Genomic DNA, 13,469 nt, shown 5'->3' with positions numbered 1-13,469 from the left:
AAGGCTCTGCCCCTTCTCTTCTCTTCCATGCCCAGAGTCACTAGATTTGATGCAGTGTATCACATCCAGTCCAGGTTTCATCTTGTATGCTTCTCTTTCCTCTTCTTTTCTCCTTTCTTTCCTTTCTTTATTTTTTAATATTTATTTATTTTCCCTTTTGTTACCCTTGATTTATTTTTGTAGTTATTGTTGTTATTGATGTCATCATTGTTGGATAGGACAGAGAGAAATGGAGAGAGAGGGGAAGACAGAGAGGAGGAGAGAAAGACAGACACCTGCAGACCTGCTTCACCGCCTGTGAAGTGACTCCCCTACGTGGGGAGGTGGGGGCTCGAACTCGGATCCTTAAGCCATTCCTTGCTGTTTGCACCACGTGCACTTAACCTGCTGTGCTACCGCCTCACTCCCTTTCTCTTTCTTTCTTTCTTTCTTTCTTTCTTTCTTTCTTTCTTTCTTTCTTCCTTCCTTCCTTCCTTCCTTCCTTCCTTCCTTTCTTTCTTCTTCCTCCCTCCCTCCCTCCCTTCCTTTTTTCTCTCTCTCTTTTCTCTCTCTTTCTTTCTTTCTCCCTCCCTCCCTCCCTTTCTCTCTCTCTCTTTTCTTTCTCTTTCTTTCTTTCTTTCTTTCTTTCTTTCTTTCTTTCTTTCTTTCTTTCTTTCTTTCATCTTTCTCTTTCACCAGGGAAATACTCAGGTCTGGCTTCTGGTAGTGTATTAGCACTTTTACTAGTAATTATCAACTATACCTGATAATCAGACCATGCAAATAAACAAACAGTATTGTCTTTTGAAACAGTGTATATACACCACAACTTGCTCAGCCACTCATCTGTTATTGGACACCTGGACACCTGGGTTGCTTCCAGGTTTTGGCTATTACAAATTGTGCTGCTAAGAATATATGTGTACACAGATCTTTTTGGATGGGTGTGTTGGGTTCCTTAGGATATATCCCCAAGAGAGGAATTGCAGGATCATAGGGTAGGTCCATTTCTAGCCTTCTGAGAGTTCTCCAGACTGTTATTTACAAAGGTTGGACCAATTTACATTCTCACCAGAAGTGTAGGAGGGTTCCTTTGACCCCACAACCTCTCCAGCAGTTGCTGCTGCTACCTTTTCTGATGTATGGCATTCTCACAGGAGTGAAGTGGTATCTTATTGTTGACTTTATTTGCATTTCTCTGACAATCAGAGACTTGGAGCATTTTGTCATGTGTTTCTTGGCCTTTTGGATCTCTTCTGTGGTGAATATTCTGTCCATGTCCTTTCCCCATTTTAGGATGGAGTTATTTGTCTTCTTGTTGTTGAGACTGGCAAGCTCTTTATATATGTTGGTTACTAGCCTCTTGTCTGATGTATGGCATGTAAATATCTTCTCCCATTCTGTGAGGGGTCTCTTGGTTTGGGTAGTGGTTTCTTTTTCTGTGCAGAAGCTTTTTAATTTGATGTAGTTCCATAGGTTTATGCTTACCTTAGTCTTCTTTGTAATTGGATTCTTTTCACTGAAGATATCTTTAAAATTTATGCGGAAAAGAGTTCTGCCAATATTTTCTTCTAAGTATCTCATAAGTTTCTGGTCTAACATCCAAGTCCTTGATCCACTTGGAATTTACTTTTGTATTTGGTGAAATACAGTGGTTCAGTTTAATCCTTCTGCATGTTTCAACCCATTGTTTCCAACACCATTTGTTGAAGAGACTCTGCTTTCCCCATTTAATAGTCTAGGCACCTTTGTCAAAGATTAGATGTCCATACGTGTGGGGACTTACTTCTAGGATCTCAATTCTATTCCACTGGTAAGTATGTCTATTCATGTTCCAGTACCAAGCAGTTTTGAGGACAACGGCCCTACAATACAATTTGAAATATGGGAGTGTGATGCCTCCAATTCTGTTCTTTCTTCTCAAGCTTGTTTTGGCAATTCTAGGTCTTTTCTCGTTCCAGATAAACATTTGTAGCATTTGTTCTATTCTCCTATAACTGTGCTTGGGATCTTGATGGGGATAGCATTATATTTGTATATGGCTCTGGGTATTATATTCATTTTGATGATGTTAATTCTTCCAACCCATGAACATGGAATATCTTTCCACTTCTTTGTGTCTTTTTCAATTTCCTTGAGTAGTGACTCATAATTTCCAACATATAAGTCTTTCACTTCATTGGTTAGGTTTACTCCTAGATATTTTATTGTTTTTGTTGCTATAGTAAAAGGAATTGATTTCTGGATTTCAACTTCTTCTAGCTTAGTGTTTTCATAGAGGAATGCCACTGACTTTTGAATGTTAATTTTGTAGCCTGACACCTTACTATATTGCCTGATGATTTCCAAAAGCTTCTTGCTGGATTCCTTAGGTTTTTCTATGTATACTATCATGTCATCTGCAAATAGGGAGAGTTTGACTTCTTCTCTTCCAATCTGTATCCCTTCAATTCCTTGCTCCTGCCTGATTGCTATGGCAAGAACTTCCAACACTATGTTGAATAGTAATGGTGATAGTGGGCAGCCTTGTCTAGTCCCTGATCTTAGTGGAAATGCTTTCAGTTTTTCACCATTGAGTATGATATTGGCTGTAGGTTTGCTATATATAGACTCCACTGTCTTCAGAAATTTTCTGTCTATTCCCATTTTTGTAGTGTTTTGATCATAAAGGGATGTTGTATTTTGTCAAAGGCTTTCTGTGCATCTATTGATATGACCATGTGGTGTTTGGTCTTGCTTTTGTTGATGTGGTGGATCACATTGATTGATTTACGCATATTAAACCAACTCTGTATCCCTGGGATAAACCCCACTTGGTTCATGATGAACAATCTTTTTAATATACTGCTGTATCCAGTTAGCTAGAATTTTGTTCAGTATTTTCGCATCTATGTTCATCAGAGATATTGGTCTGTAGTTTTCTTTTTTGGTTGTGTCCCTGTCTGCTTTTTGTATCAAAGTGATGTTGGCTTCATAGAAGCTAGAAGGGAGTATTCCAGTGTCTTCAATCTTCTGGAAGACTTTTAAAAGTAGAGGTATTAGTTCTTCTTTGAAGGTTTTGTAGAATTCATTTGTAAAACCATCTGGTCCAGGACTTTTATTTTTGGGGAGATTTTTGATAACTGTTTCAATTTCATTAGCTGTGATGGGCCTGTTCATGTTATCCACTTCCTCTTTACTTAGTTTTGGAAGTTGATAGGTATCTAGGAAATCATCCATTTCTTCCAGGTTCTCTAGCTTGGTGGCATATAGTTGTTCATAGAAGCCTCTCATGATATGTTGAATTTCTGCGGTGTCTGTTGTGATATCTCCTCTTTTATTTACTATCCAATTTGTTTGGGTCATCTCCCTTTTTTGTTGTGTAATTCTGGCTAAAGGTTTGTCAATTTTCTTCACGCTTTCAAAGAAGCAACATTTATTTTCATTGATCTTTTGTATGGTTTTCTTATTTTCAATGTTACTAATTTCTGCCCAAACTTTAGTGATTTCTGTCCATCTGGTGGCTTTAGGGTTCCTTTGTTCTTCTTCCAGGTCTTTAAGATGTGTTATCAGGCTGTTTGTGTTTTTTCTTGTTTCCTAATGTGTACGTGTATGGCTATGAACTTCCCTTTCAGTACTGCCTTAGCTGTGTCCCAAATATTTTGATAGCTTGTGTCTTCATTTTCATTGAAGTCTCGAAACATTTTGATTTCTTCCTTGATTTCCTCTTTGACCCAGTATTTGTTAAGGAGTGTACTGTGGAGCTTCCACATTTTGGGACTGTTACTAATCTTTTGTTGATTGTTAAGTGTTAGTTTAATTCCATGGTAGTCCGAGAAGATGCTTGTGGTGATTTCAATGCTCTTGAATTTGCTGATTTTGTCTTTGTGGCCTAACATATGGTCTGTCCTTGAGAATGACCCATGTGGACTTGAGTAAAATGTGCATTCCAGTTTCTTGGGATGAATGACTCTGACAATGTCCAATAGTTCTAGTTTATCTATCTCCTCATTTAGCTCCCTCATGTATTTATTGATTTTCTGCCTGGATGATCTGTCAAGTTGAGATAGTGGGGTGTTGAAGTCCCCTACTATGACTGTGTTGCTGTTAATATATTGTTGTAGCTCTTTCAATAGATGTTTGATATATTTAGATGGCTTCTCATTGGGTGCATAGGTGTTAATAATTGCTAAATCCTCTTGATTGACTGACCCTCTGAGCATTAAGTAGTGTCCATTCCTATCTTTTATAATCTTATCTATTTTAAAGTCTATCGTGTCAGATATGAGAATAGCTGTTCCTGCCCTTTTTTGTGGGTCAATGGCCTGTATAATTTTCCATCCTTTCACTTTGAGTCTGTGTTTGTCTTGTTGAGTTAGGTGGGTTTCCTGTAGATAGCATATTGTTGGGTTTTGTTTTCTGGAGTTCATCTATTTTGTTACCCTCTTCTGATAACTGTTTTAGCTTGTTCAACTAGTTGTGTTCTTAGCTCAGCTACTTCAGATTTCAGCTCTCTAATAACCTTGAGATAATTAGTGTTTTCTTCCAGAGTTTCATTTGTTGTTTCTGCATTTCTGATGACAATTCTTTCAAACTCTTTACTCACTACTGTGATTATTTCCTTAACTAGTATTTGGATGTTGACTTCATTATTTTGTACTTCACCCTTTGGGGGGCTTTTATCTGGACTCTTGTCCTGGTTCATTTCTCCAATATTTCTTCTTGTTGGTTTAACCATTTTATATATTATGTCATGAGGCTCCTCTCTCAGTACTTTTCAAATTACTGATCACTCTTGCCTGGATTGACTTGTGTCTAAGTAAGGCAATTAAAGGGTTCACAGTTGTGGATATTGACAGTTGTTTGTATAGTATTTTAATCCCTGATTTGGAGCTCAGTGGCTTAAAAGCATCTTTTGTTCTTTTTCTTCCCTGTAGGCTATGGGAGCCTGAGAGCTTTTAAACTATAAGTAGGCTTCTTAGCTTAACCACTGACTCCTGACCAAGAGATAAAGCAGGGTGGGGGAGAGATAATACAGTGGTTATGCAAGGAGACTCTCACAGCCTCACCACTAGGCCACCAAGGTATAGATCTTCTCCTGAGTTTCCTGGTTAGTTTTCTGTCCCCTGGTGTCAGCACAGGACCTCCCTGCCACTGCTCCAGATTCTGAGGGCAGTAGCAATGGAGACTCACAGTTGCATTTGCTGAGTATCAGGGGAGTCCTCTCCTCCCTTCAGCCATCTTTTTGTTGGTGAAACAGACTGGATGTGGTGTCTCTAAACTGCAGGACTGTTACTAGCCACCCAATCTTTCTGTAGGCTCCTCTCTGTCCAGAAGCCACATGTGTTTGCATTCACCGATGATTTGGTGGGTTCCTGAAGTCCTTCTAGTCCTGTCTTGTTACAGTACCAGGTGGTCTCCTTTGGTATTCCTAGTTGATCAGGACAAGGAGAGGAGAGAAACACAGCTGCTGCTGCTCTGTAGTCCTGCCTATGGAAGTCTCCTATAAAAAGCATTTTCTTTAACTTCTTTGTCTTTTAATTACCTCCCCCTTTCTGGTTCATTGTTCTTTCCTATTTTTACTAGGCTCTTGTTTCTAGTATACTGATTTCACCTTGCTTAGAATATATATATATATCCCTTTTCCTCCTTTCCTGTGGGACCCCATACAGTAATTCTTGTAAGGTGGGGTTGATTATGGCAAATTCCTTTAGCTTTTGGATTTTTGAAAAGACCTTCATTTATCCCTCATATTTGAAGAATAATTTTGTAGTAAACAAAATTTGTGGTTGGAATTCCCTCTCTTTTGTACTTTGAATATGCTATTATACTCCTTGCCTCTAGGGTCTGCGAAGAGAAGTCTGATAAAAGCTTCAGATCTGTACATTGGTATGTCACTTCTTTTCTTTCCCTAACAGCCTGCAATTTTTCCCTTGTCATTGAGTTTTGATAGCTTTACAATAATGTGCCATTATGTAGGTCATTTTGCATTTATGTACCTTGGTTTGTTTTCTGCCTCTATAGTAAGTATGTCCTGAGGAACAATCTCAGCTGAAATTTCTCTGGAAATGTTCTCTGGTGAAATTGTTCTTGATACAGTAATATCCTTCTTAAGCAGTCACGATCAGGAAGTAATTTCCAAATGTAGACATTTTTAAATAAGTTTATATAATGGAAACATTGACAAGATGACAAGACCATAGGATAAGAGGGATACAATTCCACATAGTCCCCACCACCAGAACTCTGTATACCATCCCCTCCCCTGATAGCTTTCCTATTCTTTAACCATAAAATGTATTAGTTGTATTTTAATAGTAGTTTACAAAATGAAGTTTTCATGGAAATTGTTTCATACCCTTAGGGGTGTGTATGTGTGTGTGTGTGTGAGAGAGAGAGAGAGAGAGAGAGAGTGAGAGAGAGAGCAGCTCACTGCACCCATCACCATAATTACTGTCTTCTTTCTTTCTTTTTTTTTTTTTACTGTCTTCTTTCTGATAATCACCACAGTGTTTGCAAAATTTAAAAGAAATTGGCTACTACTTTTTACAAACTCATTACTTTAAATCTACACAAGTATAAGAAACTCTGAAAATCAATATGAGGTGGGAGGCCATGTGGTGGTGTACCAATTCAAGCACAAATATATCCATGCACAAGGACCAAGGTGTGAACATCTGTTCCCCACCTGTAGGTGGTGTGATTCATGATTGGGGAAGCAGGTCTAAAGGTGTCTTATCTTTCTCTCTCTCTATCTCTCTGTCTTTTCACAATTTGTCTAACATATCTAATAAAAACTATTGTGAGGTTAGGATGCCTTTAAAGATGTATAAAAGCCTATAATAATGCATATGGTAGTATGTAGCTTCTGAAAAGTAATGATATCAAAAGTATTGAAAATAGTTTACATAGCATAAATACTTGATGTTTTCCAGATTTTGATTCAGTAATAGCTTCTTGTTAAAAATGACAACCAACCTCTTATATGTATCACATAATGTCACATAGGTTTCCTTTTCCTTTTGTCTTTCTTATTAGTTAAATGAAGTACTTTGTTAGTTCTATTATTGATACTTTTGTTAATGTTATTTTTTCATTGACTGCTTAAAGCTCATTTAGCAAATTAATTGCAAATGCAGAGGTTTTTTTTTTTTAGCAAAGTAATAGTATTTTAATTGCACTAAGGATGTTATATTTGTTTTAAATGACTCTTTGCACTTTCCAGGTTTCAGAAGAAAACATCCAAGAAAAAAGACAAGGTATAATGATTATAACTTAAATATATTTCTTTTTAAAAAAATTGATGAGTGATTAAATAGTGATTAATACGATTGTAGGATAAGAGAGGTATAATTCCATACAATTTACACCACCAGAGGTCCGTGTTCCATTCCCTCCATTGGAAGCTCCCCTACTTGATCCCTCTGGGAGTATGGACACAGGACCATTATGGGATACAGAAGGTGGGAGTTCTGGTTTCTGTAATTGCTTCTCCACTGGACATGGATGTGGCTAGGTGGATCCACAGCCCCAGCCTGTTTTTGTCTTTCCCTAGTGGGGCAAGTCTCTGGGGAGGGGACATTCCAGAACAGTTAAATGTATTTTTTAAAAGGTATTTGGTGTTTCTAACCCAAGCACATTTGATTGGATATAGTGAAAAATTAAAGGTGTCCTTAGTTGCAATCCTCTTAATATAAGGGCCAGCTCTTTTAAGAAGAACCTTGTTTTTGTCTTTGCCAAAAGACATACTCTATTGTTGATCATTTGTGTATAAGTATAGCATCATATGTAAGGCTTGCTCTGCACCTATTGACATGATGACATGTATTCTGTTCTTTTATTAATTATAAAATAAATGAATTTGTTTGTATATGTGGACCTATATTTTCTTTTTTATTATTTATTTATAAAAAGGAAACACTGACAAAACCATAAGATAATAGGGGTACAACTCCACACAATTCCCACCACCAGAACTCCGTATTCCATCCCCTCCCTTCATAGCTTGCCTATTCTTTATCCCTCTGGGAGTATGGACCCAAGGTCATTGTGGGGTGCAGAAGGTGGAAGGCCTGGCTTCTGTAACTGCTTCCCTGCTGATCATGGACATTGACAGGTTAATCCATACTCCCAGTCTGCCTCTCTCTTTCCCTAGTGGGGTAAGTTTCTGGGGAATTGGAGCTCCAGGACACACTGGTGGGGTTGTCTGCCCAGGGAAGTCTGGTTGGCATCATGCTAGCATCTGGAACCTGGTGGCTGAAAAGAGAGTTAACATATAAAGCCAAACAAGTTGTTGACTAGTCATGTCTATCTTTCTCTCCCCCTCTCTGTCTTCCTCTCCTCTCTCCATTTCTCTCTGTCCTACCCAACGACAACAACATTAATAACTACAAAAATAAAACAAGGGCAACAAAAAGGGGAAAATAAAATTTAAAAAATTGTGAGGGAGGGGATATCTTGTAAATATCTGAGCAGAGTTGAAATCCGGTCATCCGTGAAGGTTTGGCATATCTGTTTCTGGGCTTTTGAGTTGGGTGGTGAATGTTAATTTCTGCTTTTAAATTCCTTCAGGTGTCATTCCACACTTGAAGTCTCTGGACACAGACTGAAGTGAAGCATGTTGGGGTGGCACTTGTGTTCACATTGTGATTTTTATCCCAGGTCTGCTTCAGGTTGATTTCTGGCATGCTTTGTGAGACTTTCTTTCCTTTCATTTTTTTTAAACTTAAAAAAAATTTTTTATAGAGACTGGGTGGTGGCACACCTGGTCGGGCAAACATGTTACAATGCAGAAGTAACCAGGTTCGATCCCCTGGTCCCCACTTGCAAGGGGAAAGCTTCACAAAATGGTGAAGCAGGACTGCAGGTTTCTCTCTGTCTCTCTCCCTCTCTATCATCTCATTCCCTCTCTATTTCTACCTGTTACTATCCAATAAATAAATAAAGATAATTTTAAAAATAAAATAAAATTTTGTATTTATTTATTTTCCCTTTTGTTGCCCTTGTTGTTATTGAGACTCCCCTTTCTTTGTAGGATTCTGGCTTATCATTTCCTAGCAGTATCTGCATGTAGTACACAAAAGTATGGACATCAAATGCATGAAGTCACAATCTACAAAGTTTTCTAATGTAAACTGTGTGTTTTTATAGGAATGTGAGGGTGAGAACATGACGAAGAAGAAGAATGCTGATGAGGATCAAGCTGGCAAAAAAGGGGGCAGTGGAATGGCATTTCTCCAGAGGGTAAATTCAGTGTTCAGTAAAAATCAGCCTAAATCTCAAAGAAAGCATCCTAATGCCCAGTCAGTAGGAATGTCCACACCAGAGAAGGAAGCCATGAGTTCTACACAAAGAGGAGAACCAGGTAGAACCACAGATGAATGGAACGCTCACCATGTGCCAAAACCCTGTGTGTCAGAAGAGTCGTCAAAGGTGTGTTGTTTTTCCCAGAGGAATGGGAATGGGGTCAATGCTAACACTACTGCCACTGTAACCCTGTGTTCTCATTCACTGTGTGGAAGAAGTATTGATAGGACATAGGGCACAATCTCTGTTAATCTCCACTTTGACCTGTCATCTCATAGAGATCAGGTAAACAGACACCTGATTGGAGCTCAGCCTCCATAGCAACAGACTCCTGGGAAGGCCATCCCCCAGTTCCTGAAGACCCCATCCCTCCCTCTGACTCATACCTCTGCTGCCCTCCAGGAGAATTCAGAGAATCATCTCTGGGGGCCTTTGTAGAGAACTGTACATTTTTCCTAAACCCAGAGACACAAATCAAGTATTTAAGTTGGGGGACTATGGGCACACCCAGTAGTGGACACAAGATAGCAGATAGAACGACCCAGGTTCACGTCCCTGGTCCCTACCCCCACCTGTATGGGGAAAGCATCCATTTCATGTGTGGTGGGGCAGTACTGCAGGTATCTCTCCTCTTTTTATTTCCCTCACTGTCTCTGTTTCTTCTGTCAAACAAATGGCCTCATGGAATTGTTTTTATGCAGTCTGAACTAGTTTGAATTCTCATTAAAAGTTTAAAGTGGATCCTCTTACCATACTCTCATCATCACTTCTATGGCTAATTAAAAAGAATTGTGATTAGTGACTTAATATTGATGTGCAGATTTGACAGATAATAGGCAGTATAATCCTATATTATTTTCACCACCAGAGTTCTGTGTCCCCATCCCCTCCACTGTACACTGCAGTAGTTTTTGCAACCTCACTGACTGATATGGGTTGATTCTGTAACTATATTTATAATTCTCATTTTTATAATTTTTCAACTTTATTTTTAGAATTGAATAGAGACAACCTGAAATTGAGAGGGAAGGGGGAGATAGAGAGGTAGAGAAAGTGAGAGACACCTGCAGGCTTGCATCACCACTTCAAAGCTTCCCCCCCGCAGGTCAAGAGTGGGGGCTTGAACCTGGGTCCTTGTTTATTGTAACATGTGTGCTCAGCCATATGCACCACTATCCCACCCTCTTTTCTCATTGTTTCAGTAGTCCTGCCTTCATTTCATTTTCCTTTCTTTTTAATTTTTATTATTTTTTATTGATTTAATAATGATTGGCATTAGGATAGTTACCAAGGGTACAATTCCTCACAATTCCCACCACCAGAGTTCTGCATCCCATCCTCTCCATTGAAAGCTTCCTTATTCTTTATCCCTCTGGGAGCATGGATCCAGAGTCATTATGGGGTACAAAAGGTGGAAAACCTGGCTTCTTCACTGGATATGGGTGTTGGCAGGCCTATCCATACTCCTAGCCTGTTTCTATCTTTCCCTAGTAGGGCAGGGGTCTAGAGAGGTGGTGTTCCGGGATACATTGGTGAGGTCATCTGCCCAGGGAAGTTATATTTCCTATTGGAATCATTGTAGTGTCTGCAACTTGGTATCTGAAAAAGCATTAAGATATGAAGCAGAACAAATTGTTTAATAATCAGGAACCTCAATGTGGATCAACAAGGGTAGGGAGGGACTGCCTCATTCTCTGAAGTGAGGCTGGGTCAACATACTCTGCCACTTGAGGAAGACGAGTCCTGCAATGATTGCAGTCTAGAATGTTCCTAGCTATGACCACAGAATGCAAGCTTAGATGTACAGGGATGCAGAGGTCACACAGGCTCCTGTGCTGAATAGGCATCCTAGATCCAATCAGTGGGGTTTCCATTTAGCATTTATCAATACTTACATAGTCTTTCATACTTGGGAGATATTTCCTGCCCTCATCAAGCTTTCTTGTCCTATTTCCAACTGTGATACCATTTCCACAGACAGTAGTTCTATCCTACCTGCATGTTATTTGTTGGGCTCAGGCAAAAATTAGTAAAGGCATTGATCCCTTGAAATATATCTAAAATAGACCTACTAGCTTTTTCCAAAATGGAGACCCCAAATCTCATCTGCTATGTTATTTATTTATTTTTATAATAAAATCACTATATATTTTTTTATTTAAGAAAGGAGACATTAACAAAAACATAGGATAGGAGGGGTACAACTCTACACAATTCCCACCACCCGATCTCCATATCCCATACCCTCCCCTGATAGCTTTCTCATTCTGTCCCTCTGGGAGTATGGACCCAAGGTCATTGTGGGTTGCAGAAGGTGGAAGATCTGGCTTCTGTTATTGCTTCTCTGCTGAACATGGGTGTTGGCTGGTCGATCCATAATCCCAGTCTGTCTCTCTCTTTCCCTAGTAGGGTGGGTCTCTGGAAAAGCAGGGCTCCAGGACACATTGGTGGGGTTTTCAGTCTAGGGAAGTCTGGTCGGCATCCTGCTGGCATCTGGAACCTGGTGGCTGAAAAGAGAGTTAACATACAAAGCCAAACAAATTGTTCAACAATCATGGACCTAGAGGCTGGAATAGTGCAGATGAAGTGTTGGGGGGAATGTTATTTTATTTTATTTTTTTGCCTCCAAGTTTATTGCTGGGGCTCAGTGATTGCACTATGAATTCAATTCTTCTGGAGGTCATTTTATTCCCATGTTGTGGCCCTTGTTATAGTTGTTATTGTTATGGTGGTTATTGCTGCTGTTGTTGGATAGGACAGAGAGAAATTGAGAGGGGGTGGGAAAGACAGGGGAGAGAAAAATGGACATAGCAGTTTTTCACCGTTTGTGAAACCACCCACCCTCCCCCACAGGTGGGGAGTTGGGGGCTCAAATCTGGACCCTGTGTGCATAACCCGCCACTATGTTCCTTTGTCCCTCATCTACTATATTCTTACATTTAGGTTCCTGATTATTAAACATTTCCCTATTTATTTCCTTATTTTATTTATTATTCTGACAATCATTTAACTTTTCTCATCAACAGCCTTACTAAGTGTTCCTACTGTCACTATTGGAGTAAGGAATTAGCCTTCTGTCCTCTAGCTAGACCACACTGGTTACTGCCTGTGAAAAAAATAAATATTTTTTCGGAATCCTACATTCAGAGTTGATTAGTTTAACTCTGACACTTCTTCATGGTTTTGCTTCAGTATTTAACAAACCCATCACTTTTTTTGATTTTCATATCTGTATGAAAACAATTGTAAAAGGTACTGGGAGCAAGAATAACTCAGTGAAGGAAAGAGGGCAGCTCCCTTTAGTTATTGACAAGAGCACACCAGTCAAATATGGCTCTTTGTGATTTTTGTCTGTATCTTGTCTCCTCTTAAATAAAATGGGGTCCAAAATGGTAGGCAGCAAATAGTAGATATAAATTAGTCCTCAGGTTGTGAAAGATCTCTAGGTCATGTCGGCTAATTTTGCTGTTTTTAGTGTGAATTTGAAAGCAGTTTACAGAAAATGTAATGTTATACATTGATAAAATCAGCTCAAATATAATTTTTCATCAAAATCATGATAATAAACATACGATTATTAATAAATAAAAATGAACTATCTTTTAAATGAATAAAACTGTAAAAAGTTTCTTCAATATCAAACTCATTAAGGTTGTAGAAGATCCAGAAACACATGGTAGAATGGAGCTGCAAAAAACCAAATACGATGCACCTGCTGTCGACTATAGACTAATTCATCCTACAAAGAATGGGGGAACTGCAAACCAGACATTTATACCATTCGAAACTGGAGATTCTGCTCTGTAAGTCAGTAGCAATATACAATAATATAATTACCATCTTTATATAAGACAAATTTGCAGTTGGGCCAACATAATGATTTAAAAGTCTTTTTTCCCCATAATTCTGTATTTTTACTAGAAATATCCAAATTTGCCTGCTCACCAGAAGCTACAACTTAAGAAACAATGTGATGCTCTGAGAAAGACGCTGGCAAATCACCCATTCTCATATAACCAGGGTTAGGAAATGTGAGAGCCCAACAACATGCTGCTGAGTTAGGAAACTGGCCATTTTAGAAATGCCAATTATTATTGGAAATATTTATAAGCCAGTTGTCACTTCAGTACAATTTCTAATCTCCCTGGGGATGTGTGGACGCTGTCTGTCTACACAGTTCTCCAACTGACACGTGAAGATTCCTT

General features: G+C 38.9%; 2 protein-coding genes across 6 annotated transcripts in view; both read left to right on the top strand.

Annotated features, from left to right (window-relative positions):
• LOC103127055 (zinc finger protein 709-like) overlaps window positions 1-13,469 on the top strand; it is a 1,044,365-nt gene that overhangs the window by 823,807 nt on the left and 207,089 nt on the right. The window lies entirely within an intron of this gene.
• LOC132535523 (putative coiled-coil domain-containing protein 144C) overlaps window positions 1-13,469 on the top strand; it is a 71,632-nt gene that overhangs the window by 5,422 nt on the left and 52,741 nt on the right. The window contains exons 2-4 of the mRNA XM_060181634.1: window positions 7,184-7,217; window positions 9,109-9,390; window positions 12,916-13,067. Of these exons, the coding sequence (XP_060037617.1) occupies window positions 9,127-9,390; window positions 12,916-13,067 (416 nt within the window). The 5' untranslated portion in view covers window positions 7,184-7,217; window positions 9,109-9,126. The remainder of the gene's footprint in view (window positions 1-7,183; window positions 7,218-9,108; window positions 9,391-12,915; window positions 13,068-13,469) is intronic.

Source organism: Erinaceus europaeus, chromosome 23 (assembly GCF_950295315.1).
Source record: "Erinaceus europaeus chromosome 23, mEriEur2.1, whole genome shotgun sequence".
Taxonomy (NCBI): domain Eukaryota; kingdom Metazoa; phylum Chordata; class Mammalia; order Eulipotyphla; family Erinaceidae; genus Erinaceus; species Erinaceus europaeus.
This window is presented reverse-complemented; position numbering and strand designations above follow the sequence as displayed.